This window comes from Camelus bactrianus, chromosome 11 (assembly GCF_048773025.1).
Source record: "Camelus bactrianus isolate YW-2024 breed Bactrian camel chromosome 11, ASM4877302v1, whole genome shotgun sequence".
Lineage (NCBI taxonomy): Eukaryota > Metazoa > Chordata > Mammalia > Artiodactyla > Camelidae > Camelus > Camelus bactrianus.
Window position 1 is genome coordinate 67,130,771 of NC_133549.1, and position 20,647 is coordinate 67,151,417.

General features: G+C 54.9%; 1 protein-coding gene across 2 annotated transcripts in view; it reads left to right on the plus strand.

The window, feature by feature from the left end:
* UNC5B (unc-5 netrin receptor B) overlaps nt 1–20,647 on the plus strand; it is an 84,126-nt gene that overhangs the window by 53,131 nt on the left and 10,348 nt on the right. Inside the window, exons 2-10 of one of the 2 annotated variants that reach the window (XM_010951642.3) lie at nt 8,704–8,928; nt 12,862–13,005; nt 13,456–13,559; nt 15,365–15,545; nt 16,282–16,449; nt 17,197–17,361; nt 17,567–17,599; nt 19,577–19,771; nt 20,110–20,499. In XM_010951642.3, the coding sequence (XP_010949944.1) occupies nt 8,704–8,928; nt 12,862–13,005; nt 13,456–13,559; nt 15,365–15,545; nt 16,282–16,449; nt 17,197–17,361; nt 17,567–17,599; nt 19,577–19,771; nt 20,110–20,499 (1,605 nt within the window). The remainder of the gene's footprint in view (nt 1–8,703; nt 8,929–12,861; nt 13,006–13,455; nt 13,560–15,364; nt 15,546–16,281; nt 16,450–17,196; nt 17,362–17,566; nt 17,600–19,576; nt 19,772–20,109; nt 20,500–20,647) is intronic. The other variant, XM_010951643.3, reaches the window with a different exon arrangement.

Below are 20,647 nucleotides of genomic sequence, written 5' to 3' on the forward strand. Positions count from 1 at the left end.
AAGATCGCCCCAGCTGCTGTAAGGAGAGTGAATTTGAGGGGGCAAGAGCGGAAGAAAGGGAGCATAGGAGGGGTCTGGGCTGGAGGACACGGCTTGTAGATGGTAGGAGGTGATGGTGGGTGGTCTTGTGGTTTGAGGCACGTCTTGAAGGTTTACCTGGCAGCATCCAGGCTCATCAGCATCATGGGTTGGATTGGGGCGAGGGAAAGGGGGGCTTCCACAGGTAAGGCCCAAGCTGTTGGGTGTTTGGTGGAGTCTGATACTGCAACTCAAACTTATCCCATCCCAACTCTGGATAGGGGAGAGATGACCAAATAAAATAGCAGGTCCTGCACAGGCCTAAGTCACTGCCATTGCCTTAGAGTTGACATCAGCAGCTCTAAGAAAGGATCCACTGTCCCATCCTGGTTGGGGCTCTCTTGGTGTCCAGGGGAGATGATTGTGGATTGTGACCTGGGGCAGGGCATGGGTGGGTCTCATGATGTGAGCCTGGGTGTCTGATGTCTTGGGGGTGCACCAGGCTACCAGCAGGCCCCTCCCAGGCTAGGATGGATCTCTAATTGGCTGGGGGGTGGTCTGGCACTTGTCAGACCCACAGAGGAAGGGGGGCCAAGTGCTGGGCTTAGAAAGCTGAGTCCCTCTTCCCCTCCAGCAAGTTAGTGAACTCTAGAGACTTAATTTGCTCATCTGCAAAGTAGGCAGGAAAATAGCTGCCCCTGCTGACCCCCGAGGGCCATAATGGACTAAAGGAGACCTTGTGGTTTAACAGGAAGAGCTTTGGGTTTCTTGGTAGCTGACAACCAGAGCATGTCTTTTCATTTCTTTGAACCTCAGTTTCCTCATCTGTAAAATGCAACACCTACTTCACAGGATTATTGTATTGATGGTGATGTCGATTGTCACATTGCGTGCTGTATCAATGGTGATCATCTGGAGGGTGATGGATGAGAGGGCTTTGTGCTCCTTGTCTGGAAGAGGAAGGGGAAGCAGAATGCCCCCTGCTCAGGGCCCAAGCCTCCAGGCACAGTGACTGAAACTTAGAAGGGAAACTAAAAGTTAGCCCTAGAGAGACCCAGTCCCAGGCCAAGAGAGCCCAGTGACCAAAGGGAGGGTCTGGGCCTGTGGGTGTGGAATATAGCCTCCCAGGTACCCCTGAGGGTCTGGGAGTAGACCAGTGACCCAGAAACCATAGTGTCCCCTCTCTGCTTTGTAAACAATGCAGCCCCGACAAAATGGAACCCAGGCTTCATGCCAGGGCTCTGTGCCTAACCTGGGGCCTCATCCCCAATCTCCTGTCAGATCATTAGCTTCCTCCTAAGTCCTTCCAGGGGAAAGATTTCTCAGGATCAGCCAGATGCCTCTTCAGCTCCTGCCACAGCTGGCCATCTTGGTGAGGCCACATCCTGTGGCCAACACAGGAAGTGATGTCATGGGCACAGACAGGTCTGCAGAGGGTTTGAGAAAAGAGCTATGCAAGGGACCTCCTTTGTTAGGAAGAACTTGGCGCCCCGTAAGCCCGTCAGCTCCCATTTGTCATCAATAACAGCCATTGTAACCACCTCTGAGGGGGGCCCCAGCCTGAACCCCACAGCCGCCAGAAGCCAGGGCCAGATGGAAGTAGGGCTTTGTGTCCAGGGAAGGGTCCTTCCATGTGGAGTTAGTGTATTTTTAAAACATAATAATAAGCGGGCTCATCTCCCCCCAACTCTCCCCACTCCCCACTGAGCACATCTACCTCAAAGTGAATGGAAGAGATTTTCCATGCAGTGGGAGGTCAAGTATGGTGAGAATTAGCCGGTGTCCAGGAGCTAGAGAAAGACTGTGATTGCTGATGATAAATGTGCCCAGCGTGGGGCGTCTCTCTCTCCCTCGCCTCCCGCCTGCCCCGCTTCTCCCCTCCCCATCCTGCCCGCCACAGACCAGCCAGCCCTGCTCAGCTACAGAGGCCCACCCCCTGCTGTTGAGCCTGGGGGTCCCAGGCCTGGCCTTGTCTCCAAGCAGGGGACAAAAACCAGGGGGCAAGGGTATCAAGGCCCTCCTACTAAACCCCTGTAGCCTCTGAGGTCTCTGCCCTGGGCAGCAGGGCTGGCCAGAAGTGGACCTGGCTGAGGTTGATTGGTAGTGAGTTTCCATCCCAGGCACGGAAATACAGAGCCCAGACTGTTATCCAGAGCCCTGCCATGCTGTGCTGTCTCCCTCCTCAGCCCCAAATCAGAAACGGGGCTCCAATCCAGGTTGGCTGTGAACTTGCTGTGTGATGTTGCATTGGTCACTTCCCCTCTCTGAGCTGATAGATTGCAGGGCTCCAGGCCCCTCTGCAGATCGATGTGCTGTGCTTCTGGCCTGCAGGGGTACAGGTGTCAACAGGCCAGGAATCTGCCAGTGTGGGGTTTCAGGACTCCCCACACAGTCCAGCCAGAGAACATTTCCTGCCTGGTGCCTCTCCCTGGTGCACGGACTCTACCCAGTTAACAGAGTACTTTTGAATCTGTCTTCTCAGCTGACCTTCACAACAGTGCCTCAAAATTGACAGGGCAATACGGTACCTGTTAGCCCCTTTTTCATAGATGGGGAAACTGAGGCCCTGAGAGGTAAAACGACCTTCCCAAGTGGCAGAGTGACGATTGAACGGGGTCTGCTGGCTCTCAGACCAGCCCTTTCCACCGTGTGCCTGTCCAGTCTGGACCCCATGCCCAGGGTCACCGCAAGGGAAGCAGAGCCCCGGTGGCCTCCCCTAGCAACTGTGACAGTATCCCATTCAGGGATGTCTGAATGCTGTAGTTTTAGCTACCCTCCCCAACCCCCAGGGTAACTCTGAGAAATAAAGTTTCTTTACCTTTGTCCTGAAGCCACTTCCTTCACCTCCAAGGCCCCTGGCTTCTGCTTATTCTAGTGGCTTAGATTCTGGTACCTCTTAAACAAGCCCATGGCCTTGACATCCTCCCCTTCAGAACCTCCCCACTGCCCAGGCCCAGCCCCAGGAAGGAGCATGCGGCCTAGCGCAGGTACCGCTGTCGGGTAAAAATGGGGCTCAGGCTCCCTGCTCTGTCCTGCAAGCTCTATTCCCCTCCCAGGGGACAAGTACCCTGTCCTGGATACCGTGAGGGGCACCAAGAACACTGTGGGGTACGCCCTGCTTTCCAGAAGCAGCTGCCCACAACTGCCAAGAAGCTTCTGACCTGCCAGAAGCAGGGAGGTACCCCCCAAACCCCACCCTGGTCACCTCCCCTCCCCACATTTTAAGGGGGCTGGGAGCAAAATGGAACTTGCCCATGAGGAAGCCAGCTTGGTATTAAAGGGGTGTGAAACTGTGTCTCGTGAATATTCAAAGAAAGACAGAGTAGAAATTCGAAATTGAAAAGAAAGAATATTTGAGAGAAAGCTATGCAGAAGAAGGCCAGGGAGGACGGGCCACAACCTCCAGAGGCTGGGACGCTGTCTTGGGGAAGAGGAAGCATGCTGTTTTGCATAACCTCAGAGGTTAAAATTATAGCGATGGCTGGAACCTCAGACAGCAAATTTCAGCTGAAAATAAGGAAGACTTTTCTGTTAGCTCTAAGGGAAAACCTGGCTGAGGAAGGCAGTGGTGAGCTCCCTGTCCCTGGAGGTATGTGAGTCAAGATTGGATAAGGAGTTGATGGGGGATGTTGTAGGAGATGGCCCTTGAGTAAATAACCTCTATCCCTGTATATCAGTGTATCCAAGTGAGACTGGCTAACAAGGGACCTCATATAGGCAGGTATAGTTAAAGTGAGGGTTTGAATGGGGCCCACCAGAGACACTGATTGTCCTTTTGATCTGAGGCTGGAGTGAGCATGGTTAGGAGAGCCCAACAGCAAATAGTTCCACCTCCTCCCTCCCTGGCTTCCCCCCACACTTTGCCTCAGGACACCAGTAGGTGCTGGGTCTTTGAGCCAGGACTAACAATGGCAAGAAATGTGACTCCACTTTAAGCAAATTCACTTGGTTTAAAAAAAAAAAACAAAAACTCCCCAACAGGGCCCTGTCCTACATGAACAGATTCCCCATCAGGCATCTTCAAATCTCAAAGTGCGAGAATCAGAGTAGGGCTCGAGACTGACTCCATCAACTTCCTGATTTTGCAGATGGCTTCCCCACCCCCGAGGCCAGAGAGCAAGGCCACACAGAAATGCCTGTCCCCGGCTGGGGTGTGGGCCCAGGGCTCCGGACTTCCACGGTGGTTCTCTTCCTGTGTTTGGCCTGTGCAGGGATGTGTCCTCTTTCAGACCTTCCTCGTGGGACAGCTGGGCCACTCGTGGATGTGGCTGTAAAGGCAGGTTGCTTTTGTGCAACTATAGGTTCCAATAAATTCTGCTGTTGGAAAAATACACTTTATGTGGGCCATTTCCCACCAGCAGGAAACCCGGATCTTGCCTGGCAGAGGCATTCTCCTCCTAGGGGACCTCTTCTTAGGTGTTTTATTCTCCTCTGTGAGGATGGAGCAGAGGGGAGAGTGGGAGTGAAGCCAGGGGGACAGGTGACCATGAGGTATGGCTCCAAGCCTGGCTTCCTCCCACTGACCCTGTGCCCTCAGGCAGGGCCCTTCATATCCCGTGTTGTCATCTGTACCATGGGAAGATAACCCCCACCTTGGGGCTTGCGAGGAGTAAATTAGGCGAAATACTTGAAGCGCCTCGCAAATAGTGGACATAAACACCAATTCCCAGTTCAGAAGGCAGACTCAGTATCCAGCTGCCTGTATGTGCCCCCCAGGTCTGCTCCGTATTCGCTTTACAGCCCTGTGGCCGCTACTTAAACTCTCTTGGTCTCAGTTGCCTCATCAATAGTATGAGGATAATAGTGGTACCTGACTCAAGGATGTGGTTCCCAAACTGTGTGCCAAGGCACCCCCAGGTGCTGCAGGAACTTCAGAGGGCTGCTGTGGGATATTTTCAGTCTTCAAGGAAACACAGCAATAGTGGGTAGCTACCAGATACCGAGACCACTACTAGCTCAAGATAGCTTACAATTTCAGCATTAGATCACACTTCTTTCCTTTAGATGGCACCATGCCTTAGCAAAGCTGGGATTTTGGCATTTGGGAGTACCTTGAGACAAAACAATGGGAGTGGCAGTGTCCACTGTGATTCCAAGATTTGAGAATTTGTGCAGTGCCCAACAGGCACATCCATCCCCATTGTAACTCATTGTGGCCATTTAGGAATGGAATACAAATATTATTTTTTCCTTTAATTTATGTGTATTATTGTTTCAAATGGCTACCAAGTTGTTAGGATACACACACACACACACACACACACACACACACACGTACGTAAGCTGGTTAGATCTAAATCCTTAATAAACAGAATCACCAGGAATTTCTTTTGGCCCTGGGGTAAAATTACCAAGAAAAAATTACCTGGTAAAAATCCCGAGACACTAAAGACCAAAAAAGTTTGGGAACCTCTGTCTAGGATTGTTGCAGGGCTCAGTGAGTTAATATAAAATGTCCTCTGAAAGCATCCAGCAGAGAAAGCACAGAGGAACCCCAAGACTTCATATTCTTCTCCCTGCAAGCTGGCCCCCACAGGGGCAGGCAGACTCAGGTGGTCCTTCACCAGGACACCTGTAGAGCCTTGTCAGCCACCAAAGTCTGAGCCAGAGCCAAGGAGGAGGGGATGTGTCTCCTGGTCAGGGCAGGGGCCCAACTCAGCTGCTACCTGGGTCCTGGTAGGACCCCTCCCCCCCGCCAGCACACACACCTTTAACTTATGCTCCCTGAGCACCTACTCTGTGCCGACCAGCACATAGTCTGCCGATGGTCCCTCTGGGAAGGAATCTCGGGACAGCCCTCCATTCTTCTTCCTCGTCTCCTGTCACCATCTGCCTTCAGATGCCAAGGGGTAGGGATGTTGGCAAGTGGGCAGTATCTTATGGAGAGCCACCCAGCACTGCTGTGAATGGTGGGGAGCCTTGGTGCAGGGGCTGAGAGGAGGGGTGGGGCAGGGACGGCGGGGCCCCAGGGCCCTCCAGACTCGGGCCTCCTGCACTAATGGATGTCCCATGTTTACTTTCCTCAGTTGAGTCTGCGCCTGCTTTATAAATGCACCACATTAGGGTTATAAAACAAAGTCATAAATACAGCCGGCAGTGCCACAGAGAGCCAGGGCGGCCGTCACCTGGAGGCTGGGGGCCGTGGTTAGAAGGTAAAGCAAGCAGGCAGCTGCACCGCGGGCTCCTGCACACCTTCTCTTGTGGCCGCCATCCCCAGAAGGAGGCCCAGTTCCCCCATTTCACAGATGAGGTGTCTGAGGCCAGTAAGGGCTGGTTCAGACCCAGGCATGTCTGAGTCTGAAGCCTTACATCCCTCAAGCCTGAGACTGAAACAGGATGCTGTGGTGGGAGGTGGGCTCAATTTTCTCTCCCTAGAACTGCCTGGTTGGAAGGCCACAGTCAGCAGCTCTCAGGCCACTGGGAGACCAATGTCCAGCTCTCTGGGCACTGTGTCATCTTGCCATCAGCTGCCACGCTCCCAGACCCTAGGGGCTGCCAACTTTCCTACGGAGAAGGCATCTGCCTGCCTGGCAGAGGGAAGTGGGTGCGGAGGAGCCCTGGCCTGGCCTCAGGAATCCTCAGTGCTGTTCTCAGTTTAGATGCCCACTAACCAGGTGACCTTGCATCAGTCACTTGCCCTATTTGGATGGACTTCAATTTCCCCACCTTTGAAACAAGAAAAACGGTCCCGGCCTTGCTGGCCCTTTGATGAGAGAGCCCCCACAATTGTAGAGATCCAGGCAGTGTCAGGGTTTATTAGGGTTCTCAGGTCTGGAGACGCCCAATGTTATGAAGCTACTCCAGTGATAGGCAGTGTGGAGCCCTGGGTAACATCCCAAACAAATAAGTCTGGTTTTTTGAGTTCAAATCTTGGCCCTGCCTCTTGCTAGCTGTGTGACCTTGGGCAAGTTGCTTAACCTCTCTGAGCCTGTTTCCCCATCAGTAAACTGGGGACTAATATAATATACCTTACAAAGTTGTTGCAAGCATTAGGGAAGTTAACTAGGTAACTGAAACATAGCAGCCAATTCAAGGGAAGCATTAGTTGCTATTTTGTTGCAGCAACTTGTTCTACTGCCCCCTAGGCCTCTCCTAGGTACTAAGGCATGTTTATCTCATACTGTCCTCAAAAGATCCCAGAGAGACAAATGTTCACTTCCCTGCCCTCTTCGGAGATGAAGTAACAAGGTCAGAGTTAAGCGCTCTCCGTGGGTCACACAGAACATGCTGGATGGAGCTGGATTCACCCCCTCCCCATTCTTGCTGGCTTCCCCTTAGCTCCCCCCAGGTCACACATATACACCCCACCCAGGGCCCAGAGCCTGGAGCCAGTGACAACCCATGCATTTTCTCAGAGCTCCCAAGCCTTAGCAGGAGCTCCTGGTTTACAAGGAGACGACGCAGCCTGATCATGTCAGGCACGTTTTGTTCATTCTGCTCTTGAAGAGCTGGGTGTCCCCTTGGCCCCTCTGCCCACAGGGGTCTCCCTGGGGCTGAGCACATTGCACCCTTGGCCTCTGCGGGGACCCCAGCTGTGCTTGAGGGACTGGAGCGCTGAGAAAGTGACAGGGCTATGGCAGGCTGGCAAGGGGTTGGGCAGACATGCGCACCCCTGTGGCTTAATTCATTGTTTCCCCCAGAGCTGTTAGCAGAGGAGGACAAGCCCCCCACCGCTTGTTCCCAGCCACCTGATTGTTTGGCGCTTGGCATTGGAAAGTCAATTTTCCTAAGTGGATTGTAAACCACTATCCTGGCCCGGCCTGGTTTCCCTCCCTCCTCGCGCTGGCGGTGGCCAGGCCCCTCTCCCTTCCTGTTTGTCTCACCTCCTGAGGTGCTGTTCTTTCCAGGGAGGCGGGTGGGGCCAGGGTTTCCATTTGGCCCCTTAGAGGGAGGAGATTGCCATGGGCACAGTGCTCCCTGGGTTCCCAGCCTCCCAAGTGTCCTCATCGTTAGGGCTGAGGGTGTGGATTTGGCTGAAAAAAGAAAGGCTAAGAGATGGATCAGAGCCACAGACCAGAGGCAGGGAGGCTGTGCGTGGAGTCTGCAGAGAAGGTGGTCTCGCCTTGCACGCTGCCACCTGCCTTGGGCTTGCTTCCCGGAGGACGAGGCACACTGAGACCGAGCACCAGGGAGCCCAAGCCTGGTGCTGCCACCCCGCGTCAGCCCACCCCTCGCCCCTGTGGGTCCTGGCTCGTCTCCCCACTTCCATCAGCCTGGCTAGCTGGGGCTGCAAAGGGCAGCTATGGCTTTGGGGCAGAGTTGGCCTGGTTTGAGCTCCAGCCTCAGACCCATTTCCAGCTCTTCACATACCGTGGCATCACCATGAGAAACTGGAGGGAGGCCCAGAGGGCCAGTGCAGGGGACACTGGGGAGGGGTGTCTTTGCCCTGATGGATGGCCTCACCTCCCTGGACCACCCTGACTCCTCCATCTGTAAAGAAGTAGAATCACACAACATCATAGAGCTGGGACTGGCTCCAAAACACGGCCTTTTAAAAGCAGAGTGGAGTAAGGAAACTGAGGTCCTGGGAGTACCAGACCTTGCTTGGGTCGCAGCGAGTGTCCCAGCAGTTCTCCCTCCTCCCCCACCTCCTGTCTCTGCCATGGCCTCTAGGGGACCAAGGGGGACCCAGGGCCTCCCAGCCTGTGGCCTCACAGAGCCTTCCCACCCCTCCACCCTCCGCAGGCTCTGATTCTGGCAGCGAGGTGCTCCCGGACTCCTTCCCGTCAGCGCCAGCAGAGCCGCTGCCCCACTTCCTGCAGGAGCCACAGGACGCCTACATCGTGAAGAATAAGCCAGTGGAGCTGCGCTGCCGTGCCTTCCCCGCCACCCAGATCTACTTCAAGTGCAACGGCGAGTGGGTCAGCCAGAATGACCATGTCATGCAGGAGGGCCTGGACGAGGCCACCGGTGAGCCCGCCCCACTCGCCTGGCATCCCCGGGTCACTCTGGGCCCAGAGGATCCTGGGCCTGGCTCCACCCTGGCTCTGTGTGAGACCTCACATAGCCACGAGACCCCTGGGACTCAGTTTCCCCTCTGCAGTTGACCCTGGGTCAGTATTCCCCCTTGGGTTGGCCATGTGCCCTGACTTTGGGTGACCAGGTGAAACAGCGCTGAATTCCTTGCTGAGCACTCGCTCCCTTTTCCAGTTTCCTTCCGTCCTTTGATTGTAACAGGGAGCAAGTCCAGGCAGGGACTAGGGTTCTTCCACCCCAACTCCCCGAGCACCTGCTGTGTTCCCTGTTTAAGGAAGAGGAGCCGGCTCTGTCTTGGCTCCGGTTTGCAGCCCTGCCCCCAGCACCCAACCAGAATTCTAGACCATCCTAAGTTTCACAGGTCCTCTCTGTGGGAAGTGATACTGTTTCTGTTCACAATCATGACGCAATGCTCCCTTCATCGTAATCAATCATTTTAGGTTTAAAAAAAAGGTTAATGATATTCAGTAAATAATCATAGAGGTGGTGCTAGGATGCAGCCCGCGTCCCACGGGACAGAGGAGAGTGGCAGAAAGGTGGGAAACTAGGGGGAAGCTTTAGGCCCCTTCCTTCTGAAACGAATGCAGGGCCCTGGCCCACCCCACCCCCTACCTTAGGCAGGAGGCAGAGCCCTGGGCTCCTCACATGTCCCAGAGCTCGGCTCCTGTTTACAGTACAGGACCTGCAAGGGTGGAAAGCCTTTCCCAGACCAAGGCTAGGGAGGGGGCCGCCCACTGCTGGTTGCCCGGGGGTGGCCGGTGTTGGGCAGCCCCAGCCAACCCCAGGCTCCGGGTGGCTCCCTTGCACCAGAGCCTGCCTTGGCTTTGCCTTCATATTTGCCCTCTCTTCCCTGATCTTTTCTTTCTCTTTTTTCAGCCCTCTCTTCTTTCCTTGTCTCTCCTGCCTCTCTCTTCTCATCCCTGTCTCTTTTTGTGTCTCTTTTTTTCCTTCTGTCTTTATCTCTCTGTGTCTCTCCTCTGACATACTCTCTCTCACTCTCCTTTCTTCCACCTTCAACTCCTATTTTCCTGTGAAACCTGACAGATTTCAGAACCACTCAGGCTTAGAACCATACTCCAGAATATACTTAATGCCACTCAGCTGTATACTTAAAAATTGGTTAAAATGGTAAGTTCTAGGTTATATATATTTTACTAAAATTTTTAAAGAATTTAAAAGGTTAGATCTGGAGTCTCATTCTCAACCAAAATCTAAAAAAAAAAATTTTTTTAAAGAATTTTTAAAAGGAAAAAAAAAAATCCCCATTAACTCTGGCTGTGTGACCCTGAGGAAGTCACTCAACTTCTCTGAGCCCCATTTCCTCTCTTTGAAAACTGGAATGTTAACCAAAGGTCTTGGTAAAGATGGAACAATGTGGTGCCTGCACAGCATTGAACACAGCCAGGACCCAGCAGATGCTCAGTAAACTCCCATTTTCTCCATCTTCTTTCTGGGTTTTTGTTGGCCTCTTTTTTCTCGAAACCTGTTCTTACTTCTCTGTCCCCCTGCACCCCTCTGACCCTGTGGAGAAAGGGGATAGTATATCTTGCTTGGGCCCCTCACAGACCCTACAATTATTAGTAACAACATGGCTCTTACTTCTCTGCCACCAGTCACACAAGCCCTGCCAGCCCTAGAAATCAGGCACTGTTGTCCCCATTGGCTACAAAGAATGGACAGTGGTCCAGTGGGCCACACCCTTGGCACCAGTGTGATTGGTTCCTCCTGCTCCCCATCCCCAGACCTTCCTGGCACTCTCTGAAGCCCAGAAAACACAGGATGACAGCTGTGAGCCAGGAGAGGCAGGACGAGCCTATCCACTAGCTCATGCCAGGTCGAAGCAGGCAGCCCAGCCCTGGGTGTCCTGGTCCAGGCATGGCCTGCCACTTGGCCGTCATGCTGAGGGGACACCTAGTCTGGGGCTCAAGTCTGGGAGACCAAAGGCCCATGTCCTCCTCTCTGCTGGGTGGTTTATCTGTCCAACTGTGGGTATTCCTGAAACCTTCTGAATGGATGACCCCCTGAGATGGTCCCTGCTCTCCTGCCCAGGTTGTGCAGCATTGCTTGTGGAGCAAGCTCTCCAGGCAGCCACTGCTGGTGGGCAGAGCTTGCCCACCACCCCCTTTCCCAGGAAGCCTTTTCCCTCCTGGTACTCCCCCAAGGCAAAACCCTGCCCCTTCCCGTTTAGATCCCTGGCCATCAGGAGGGGTTTCCTCACTGTCTGGACTCCTAGTATAAGGGAGTGCATCCCCCAGGATGCAAGAAAGTTAAGGCAATGACTTCATTGGGAGAGGTCCAGAGAGGTGTCACACATTATGGGACAGAGCTCTAACTGGCACAAGACTCCAGACAGCTGATCTCGGTTCTGTTGGCAACTTGCTGTGGGACTTTGGGTCTGCCACCTACCCTCTCTGAGCCTCAGTTTCTCCAAATGTAAAAGGAAGGGGCTGAGTGAGATCCAGAGGAGCTACCAGAGTAGTTCTGTGTCCAGCCTGGCTGAGCACTGTAATTGCCATGACTCACTGAGAGTTTACCCTGAGTGTTTTACTCTAATGAGGGAACCAAGATTCAGAGAGGCTAAACAACTTAGCCAAGATCACACAGCTGGGGAGGGAGGGTGGGGCAAGGATTCAAACCTGTCTAGCTGTCCAGCGCTCCACTTAGTCACCATGCCACAGTACCCCAGTCTGTACACTCAACAACAATGCCACCCTCGAGGGGCTTATCAGAACCCACCTACATCCATGAGAGGATGATCTGAGACACATAATGGCAACGGGGAGTGGCCTTAGGAATTCTGAGACTGAGGAGCAGTCAGGGAGGGCTTCCCGGAGGAAGAGCCCTCACAGTCCTCCCACAAGCTTTGGGGAAGAATTTCAGACGGGCATCCTCATCTAGGAGGGTTCGTCCCTTTCCTGCATAGAGGACTTTGTCAGGGGAAGATTGGCAGATGAGTGAGTGATTCCCTCTCTGTGGGCTGGTGGATCCTGTCATCCAGGGAGGCCCTCAGGCCCTGACAGGGAGCCATTGAGAGTTGAGAGTTCCCAGGAAGAGGTGCCTCCCCCCAGCTCCAGCTCCACAGGCTCCTGAGCCAAGAGCAGAGAGAGGACACATGCTCACCTCATATTTGTTGAGCCCATTGTCTGTGCCAGGCAAAGCCCCACCTCATTCTCCTACAAGAGATCTATCAGTTAACACATGAACACATCAATAAATAATACATTTCCAGGTAATGGTCAGTGCCATGAGGAAATCAGGCCAGGCAGGGAATGATAACTGCACAGATCAGTGTCCAGTGCTGCGGTGGGAGTGCTGAGCAGTACTTTGAGAGCAGGTAGGGGTAGGCCAGCATCAGGGGGCTTCCCTCCGGAAGTGAGGCCCAGCCCAAAGCTGATGGTGACTGGGAGTTCACTGTACACAGAAAGGACAGAAGGGAGTTCCAGGCAGGGGGCTGGATGTGCAAAGGCCTTGTGGCTAAAGAGGCCAGGGGAACTTGAGGGACTAGAAGATGCCCAGTGAGCATGCAGTGGGTAGATCGTCCAGGACCTGGAGGCCATGTGGAGGATCTCAGTCTACCCTGAGATGACTGGAGACATACTATTTGTGCATTTTGAAGAGCACACTGGCTGCAGGGTGGAAAGTGGATTGGATGGAGGAGAGGTCTTGGGTTAGCTTTTCCCATTGCAATTTCCAGGTGAACTGCAGTTGTGGCCCGGGCCAGGCTCGAGGCAGAAGAGATGGAAATGAGAGGCACTTAGGAGAAGAGCCAACAGGACTTGGTGGTTGGAAAGGAGAGAGAGATCATGGTGCTGTGTCCTGTGTCTCCTATCCTCAGACCTGCCCCTGACGGCATCTCTCTCCTCTCAGGCCTGCAGGTGCGAGAGGTGCAGATCGAGGTGTCACGGCAGCAGGTGGAAGAACTGTTCGGCCTGGAGGATTACTGGTGCCAGTGCGTGGCCTGGAGCTCTGCGGGCACCACCAAGAGTCGCCGGGCCTATGTCCGCATTGCATGTATGCCACCCTGACACTCCCACCCCATTCCCCTGTGCCCTCTCCCCTTCCCTGTGGATCCTGGAGAGAGAACTGCACACACACAGACATCAAAGTATGGGATGCCAGCTCAGAAGGCTCGGAGACCCAGAACGTGTGCCACCTTTGGCCCTAGGATTTCTAACAGCCCTTTTCCAGTTGCCTTTGTATAAAGAAGTACTAGCTTCCTCACATCCCAGGCCACATGTTTAGGATCCCAGAGTCAGGGAGGGAACCCAGGTCCCCCAAGTCCACCTGGTGAGGACCCCACTTTGGAGAAGAAATTCCCCAGGTAAAGGCCAGGTGTCCCTGTGAACTGTTCCTCGGTGTGCACTGCCACCCAGTGGCTAGAATGGGGCACTTCAGGCTGCAGCTCTGCCTGACTTGGCCTCCTCCCTGACTGTGCCTTGGGACCCCCCTCTTTCTTCCCAGACCTGCGCAAGAACTTCGATCAGGAGCCTCTGGGCAAGGAAGTGCCCCTGGACCATGAGGTTCTCCTGCAATGTCGCCCACCAGAGGGGGTGCCTGTGGCTGAGGTGAGTGAGGACATGGAGAATGCTGGAATGGCAGAGACCAGCCAGGCATCGAATATACCACCAGCCATGATATCTCAGCCTCCCAGAGCCCTCCCCATTTCACAGATGGGGATATCGAGGCTAGAGACAGAGATAGGAACTACCACCTCTATAGAACTCAGTGCACGCCAGATGCCAGCTGTGCCCTCCATAGGCATAACCCCATGGGATGGGGCAGAGCTGGGGCAGGAACCCCCTGGGTTTCTTGGGCTGGCCCCAGGCTCAGTCTCCTGCAAGGGAAGTGGCTGTACACACTATCTCCCCCACCCTAGAACCCAAGGCCCCGGTTTTATGGACACCAAAATGTCTCATAATGTGTGTATATGAGCTGATCACGCCTTCCCATACCACATGGCCTGTGCATCCTTGAGCAATGCCCGCCTGTCCCCTCACTGCCCTGCTTGTGTTCCAGACCTGCTCCCTCTCTCCGACTCCTGGCACTGGTGGTCCAGGAGTCAGGGCAGGGCACTGGGGAGACATCTCAGCTTTGCTGCCAAGGACCCCAGTAGATCAGGGATTGGGGAAGATGGGATGCTGTGCTTCCAGCTCAGGATCAGACCTCAGAACCTTGCTCTAATCACTTAGCCCCCACCCCAGCCCAGGCCCCCATCTGGAAATGGGTTCTGACAGACACCCTCTGTACTATCTACCACTCGTGGGTCTCCCATGTGTGCCCAGCACTCAATGTGCTGGTCCTCATAGCGACCCTGCAAGGTGGATGTTGTCATCCCATCCTACGGCTGGGAACACAGCACTGGGATGGGTAAAGCGGTCACCAGGGTGACCCAGCTAGTGAGTGGTGGAGCTGAGATTTGTATCCCCAGGTCTGCCAGACTAGGGAGCATGTTCTTTTTTTCTTTTTTGTAGTCAGTTTACAAGTGTTGTGTCAGTTTCTGGCATACAGCATAATGTTTCAGTCATATGTATACATACATATATTCCTTTTCATATTTTTTTATTATAGGTTACTACAAGATATTGAATATAGTTCCCTGTGCTATACAGTAGAAATTTGTTGTTTATCTATTTTATGTATAGTAGTTAGTATCTGCAAATCTCCAACTCCCAATTTATCCCTTCCCACCTCCTTCCCCCAAGTAACCATAAGTTTGTTTTCTATGTCTGTAGTCTGCTTCTGTTTTGTAAATAAGTTCATTTGTGCTTTTTTTTTTTTTAGATTCCACATATAAATGATATCATATGGTATTTTTCTTTCTTTTTTGGCTTATTTCACTTAGAATGACAATCTCCAGGTCCATCCAAGTTGCAGCAAATGGCATTATTTTACTCTTTTTTATGGCTGAGTAGTATATATATAAATACCACAACTAAGATCATGTTCTTAATTACCTGCCAGTCCTCTCACTCTGGCTGAGAGTCGGTTTGCAGAGTTAATGATGAAGGCATGTGCATAGTTAGTACTTAGGTGAGCCAGGCACGTCCTCCGCACTTTCCGTGTACTAACTCACTTCATCCTCACAACAGCCTTATGGACAGTGCTATTAGGTTCCATCTTACAGTTGATGAAATTAATGCCGTGTGTAAGTCCCTTCCCAAGGCCCCCCAGCTGGTGGGTGGTCCCCTTAACCACTGTGTTCTGTAGTGTCCAGCACATGTCTGCCTCCGTGTCACCACCATGGGTGGACATGGCTAGAACTGCTGTCCTGTTAATGGTCAGGCCTCCCTTCCCCTCCAGAGAGGGTCCACTCCCCGGGGTGTAGGTGAGCAGGCATTGGGCCCTCAAACTCCCAACTCCACTCCTGCAGGTGGAATGGCTTAAGAACGAGGATGTCATCGACCCCAGCCAGGACACCAACTTCCTGCTCACCATCGACCACAACCTCATCATCCGCCAGGCCCGCCTGTCAGATACAGCCAACTACACCTGCGTGGCCAAGAACATCGTGGCCAAACGTCGCAGCACCACTGCCACCATCATCGTCTATGGTGCGGCCCAGAGTTGGGGGGGACATGGCTGAGGGAGGAGAGCCAGGGGCTATACAGCCCACCTGACCCTGCCCTACCTGGGAGGACAGCAGGACCCTGGTGAACAGACCAGGAGGAGAAGGCCCAGAGAGGGGAGATGACTTCACCAAAGTCACACAGCAAAGCTCGTGGTGAAGTCAGGTACTCCTGGGTCCCCAGCCAGGAGCACTTCCCCTTCTCAGGGCCCTTGCTTAACCCTGAAGGGGAAGACCCAGTTCTCTGGGAGTCGGGGCTGGGCCAGGGCCTAGTCGATATCTCCATGGCCAAACCTATTGTTCTAGCAGAGTTAGAAACCACTGCCCAGGCCTGTGAGCTGTTCTCTGCTGTCTCCTTGGGTGGGCAGGCCAGGGCCATGGCTGGGATGAGGGTTTAGAAAGATTCCTGTGCTGGGTTCCAGTTCCGGGTCCCCCATCACTCACGGGAGACCCTAGGTAAGTATCAACCCTCTCTGGACCTCCGTTTGCCATGTACAATGGGGCGGGGAATAGACAGTAACCCCCTGAATTCCCTCTGGTGCTGATAGATGCAGCCTAGCCCTGCCCACTGGTATGTGAGTCTCTAGCCCTGCAGGTAGGAGGGGCCCAGCTAGGAAGGGCCGAGCCTCAGCAGAGGGGCCTCATCAGGGCTGGGGGATAGGGCTTGGAGGTCCCAAGGGGCGAAGATCCAGGCCACTAGGTGACACTTATTATCCCTGCAGTGAACGGTGGCTGGTCCAGCTGGGCAGAGTGGTCACCCTGCTCCAACCGCTGTGGCCGTGGCTGGCAGAAGCGCACACGGACCTGCACCAACCCCGCCCCACTCAATGGAGGCGCCTTCTGCGAGGGCCAGGCCTTCCAGAAGACTGCCTGCACCACCGTGTGCCCAGGTAGGGCCACTGGCCGGGTGGCACCCTGCCCATGCCCAGCCCCGTGCCAGCCCCAGCCCCACCTTCTGTGCTGTGGTGTCTGCCAGAGTCAGGACAGCCAGTCTCCCCATCGGGGAAGCTGAAGGTGCTTGTCCTGGGGCCCACAGCTGGCTGACCAGGCTGGTCTGAATGCTCCAACCTCTGACTTTTTGTTCTGCACTGGGCTTTGGGAGAGATGGAAGCAGAGGCTCCGAGCTGTGGTCTGAGGGGTGGACTCTCAGCCCTCCAAGCCGAGCATTCTCAGCGTCAGCCCCCAGGCCAGGGTCTCAGAGCCACTCAGGATCAGAGAGCCTTTGTCTCTGCCCTTGACCACTAGATACACCCTGGCTGGGGACCCCCATCCTGCCACAGTCCTTTCTCCTTATGTCTTACTCTCTGTGTCCCCATTGGTTGGTCTGTCCTTGCAAGTCTGGCTGTGTTATCCCTCTTTGGAGGCATGTCTGTGTGAACAATGTGGTGTTTTTCACCCTGGGTTTGGGTCTGTGTGTGTACACTTGTGCACTGGGTTGTATCTGTGTGAGTGACCTTAGGTTTCTATTCGTGCTCTCTTGGCCCACCTGGTGCACCTGACTGCACTGGCACTCGATCTGGATTTCTTTGGATAGCCCATGTGTGTCTTGGGTTCCTCTTTCCCTGCCATGCTGTGTGTGTGTGCGTGCACGTGTGTGCGCGCTGCTGTGCACGCGTAACTGTGCTGTGCCCCCACAGTCGATGGTGCCTGGACAGAGTGGAGCAAGTGGTCAGCCTGTAGCACTGAGTGTGCCCACTGGCGCAGCCGCGAGTGCATGGCGCCCCCGCCCCAGAACGGGGGCCGAGACTGCAGCGGGACCCTGCTCGACTCCAAGAACTGCACTGACGGGCTGTGTGTGCAGAGTGAGTCCTCTGAAGGCAGGGCCGGGAGCTGGATAAGGGCCCCCCACAGCCCCCACTGCCCAGCCTACAGTGGAGTAGCCCCTCAGGGCCCCTGCTCACCCACCACATCCACACGGTCATCTCATCCGCGCATCTCCCTGTCGCCCTCTCTATCCCCTTTCCCTGCCACCTGTGTCATTGTCTTTCCCTTTATTTCCCTCGACAGATAAGAAAACTCTAAGTGACCCCAAAAGCCACCGTAAGTCCCATTTCATGGCTGTCCTCTTTCCTCTGGGGGTGGATCCCTGGTTCTCCTTGGCTGGCTTTTCCAGGGGGTGGGATGCAGGGCTGGGCAAGGGGCAGAGAGAGTTGAAAGTGCCCCCCACCAACCTTTAATGGGGTCCCCAGCACCTTAAGTTGCACGTGGCATGATCTCCATCACAGTCAGAGAGGCAGACCCTCAGCTGAGAGAAAGGCCCTAAGACACTGTCCTGACCCTCTCATTATAGAAGAAACTGAACTCAGAGAGAAGGGACTTACCCAAGGATCCAGCCAGGATTCGAACCTAAATATTTGGCCATAGCTGATGCTCTTGGCCTCACCCCCTCAATTTTCCTCTCTGGGGTGGGGCCAGCGGGCAGGCTCACACCTGTCCCCTCCGATGCCCTTACTGTACCCCAAGCAGCCAACTGAGGCCTCCTAGGTTCCCTGGGATGACCACTGGCCTGCTCAGCCCCGAAGGGTTGTTGCCCAGCCCCTGGGGGCTGCTCCGCCCTGCAGTAGCACCAGAGCAGGGAAGTCACTTGGGCAGATTGGCCTGTGGTAATGAGACCACAATTTCCAAATCATTCCAGAATTATAAAATCATCAGTGAAGCCCTCAGTGCGTCTCACAGGGAGGCCAGGCTGGTGACTGATTAGATATAAGTCCCCAGGCAAGTGACACCCCCCCCCCCCGCCCCAGGATTAGCAAGGCCGTCAGGAGACCAGAGTCAAACCTGGGGAGCCAGAGCCCCCAGGGAGGTGGGAGCCCAGCCCCAGGGACCTCCTCTGGCAACTCTCCTGGGCAGCCCAAGAATGAGGGCTGCTGAGAAGCTATGGGGCCAGGAGGTGGAAGCAAGCAGACATCAGGGCTGAGAGCCATGCCCTACCTTGCTGAAGGCTTAGGCCTCTACCAGGGGAGTGGGGCTTGGGGGAATCCAGGCAGGGAAACCTCTCCGAGGGCCCCCAGGGAGGGGAGAGAGTGGACAGGTGCTTCCTGGAGCTCCTAAAAGAAACGAGGGGGAAGGGCAGCCATCTTGGCTCTGCCTATGCTGTCCAGTGTGGTAGCCACTAAGCCACATGTGGCTTCAAACGCATTTACCTTAGCTAAAAAGAAACATACTTAAAAACTCATTTCCTTAGTGACACCAGCTGCGTTTTAGTTATTTACTAACCTGGCATGGCTAGTGGCTGTCACGGGGGAACAGCACAGGCATGGGAGACGCCATCACCATCGAAAGTCCTGTTAGACAGCCCTACTTTAGGCCCTGCCTCTTGACCCGGACACCTTCCTGCCTGGCTGTATAGAGTTATTTCTGGCCCTGCAGGGGCCTGGCCTGCCCCCCACGCAGAAAGGGGTGTCCTCCAGCCCAGCAGCCTGTTGAGGGGGGTGGTGGGGCAAGCAGCCATGGGTTGCCTCCCTGAGCCCCTTCCTTCCCCTCCACCTGCTCCCCTCCTCTCCATCCCATTGCCATGCATCTTATTCTCCACCTCCACCTCTGCCTCCCACCCTCAGCACAGAATGAAAGGTGAGCTCAGAGCAGCTACTTGCCGGGACCTTGGGTCCTGTGGAGGTTGCTGCAGGCTCTACGTGAGGCCCTAGGTTTAAATGCCAGCTCGGACAGGACACTTTGTGGCCCCAGTGACTCTGAGCCACAGATCCTGTCACCTCCTGGGTAGAGAGCAATGGGTTAACTCTTGGGAGTGACCAGGAGTCCCTTTGCCTCTCCTTGCCACACCAAGAGGGAAGCAGGGCAGCGAGGCAGGGGGGCTTAGACCATTTTACTTATAGAGACGGATGCTCAGAGAAGTTCAAGGCTTGCCTGAGGTCACCAGCCTGTCTGGCAGGGCTCAGACTAGAACCTAGCACAGCACCAGTCTGTCCCAGGCCCTGCCTCTCCCCAGGGACCATGGGCCTCTCTGGCTCCCCCAGGGCCTGGGTCTCTGCTCCTCACACAGCCCTCCTGTCCCCACAGTCCTGGAGTCCTCGGGGGATGTGGCGCTGTACGTGGGCCTCGTGGTGTCCATCTTCGTGGTCGTGGCTGTCCTCATGGTGGTGGGGGTGGTGGTGTACCGTCGCAACTGCCGAGATTTTGAAACCGACATCACTGACTCATCTGCCGCCCTCACTGGCGGCTTCCACCCAGTCAACTTCAAGACGGCAAGGCCCAGTAAGGACCTGGGAACACCTAGGGTGGTGGATGCAGGCAGAGTACCCAGGGGGCGTGGCAGCCAGCCAGACCAGAGCAGGGGCTCCTGACTCCCTCCTGAGGTTTTTCTAGAATTTGCTCTAATAATCACTGAAGGAGTATGGTTTCGAGAGATGCAGGAAGGAAAGAAGTAACCCAGGTGGCAAGTCCCCAGGCTTCCTGCTGTGGGTGGCAATGGAACCTTACATAGCTGATTATTTGGGTGGGATTTTGCAAGAGAAGGGCCCCCAGCAGGAGCAGAGGGTGGGCCCGGGCCAGTGAGGCATGGCTGGGTCTGACTATAGCTCCCACCCCTGCAGACAACCCACAGCTGCTACACCCTTCTGTGCCTCCGGACCTCACAGCCAGTGCTGGCATCTACCGAGGGCCCATGTATGCCCTGCAGGACTCAGCCGACAAGATCCCCATGACCAACTCACCCCTGCTGGACCCCCTGCCCAGCCTCAAGATCAAGGTCTACAACTCCAGCACCACTGGCTCTGGGCCTGTCCTGGCGGATGGGGCTGACCTGCTGGGAGTCCTGCCACCAGGCACATACCCTGGTGATTTTGCCCGGGACGCCCACTTCCTGCACCTGCGCAGTGCCAGCCTCGGCTCCCAGCAGCTCCTGGGCCTGCCCTGTGACCCGGGCAGCAGTGTCAGCGGCACCTTTGGCTGCCTGGGCGGGAGGCTCAGCATCCCCGGCACAGGTGGGTCTCTGCTCTGCTTGCCCATCAGCCTGGCCTCAGCATGTCCCCTCTAGACAGCCCCAGCTGAAGACAGGGCTTCTCTGATCTCACTTCACAGATGGGAAGAGTGAGACCCAGCGAGGACAAGTGATTATAAAATAGAAGACCT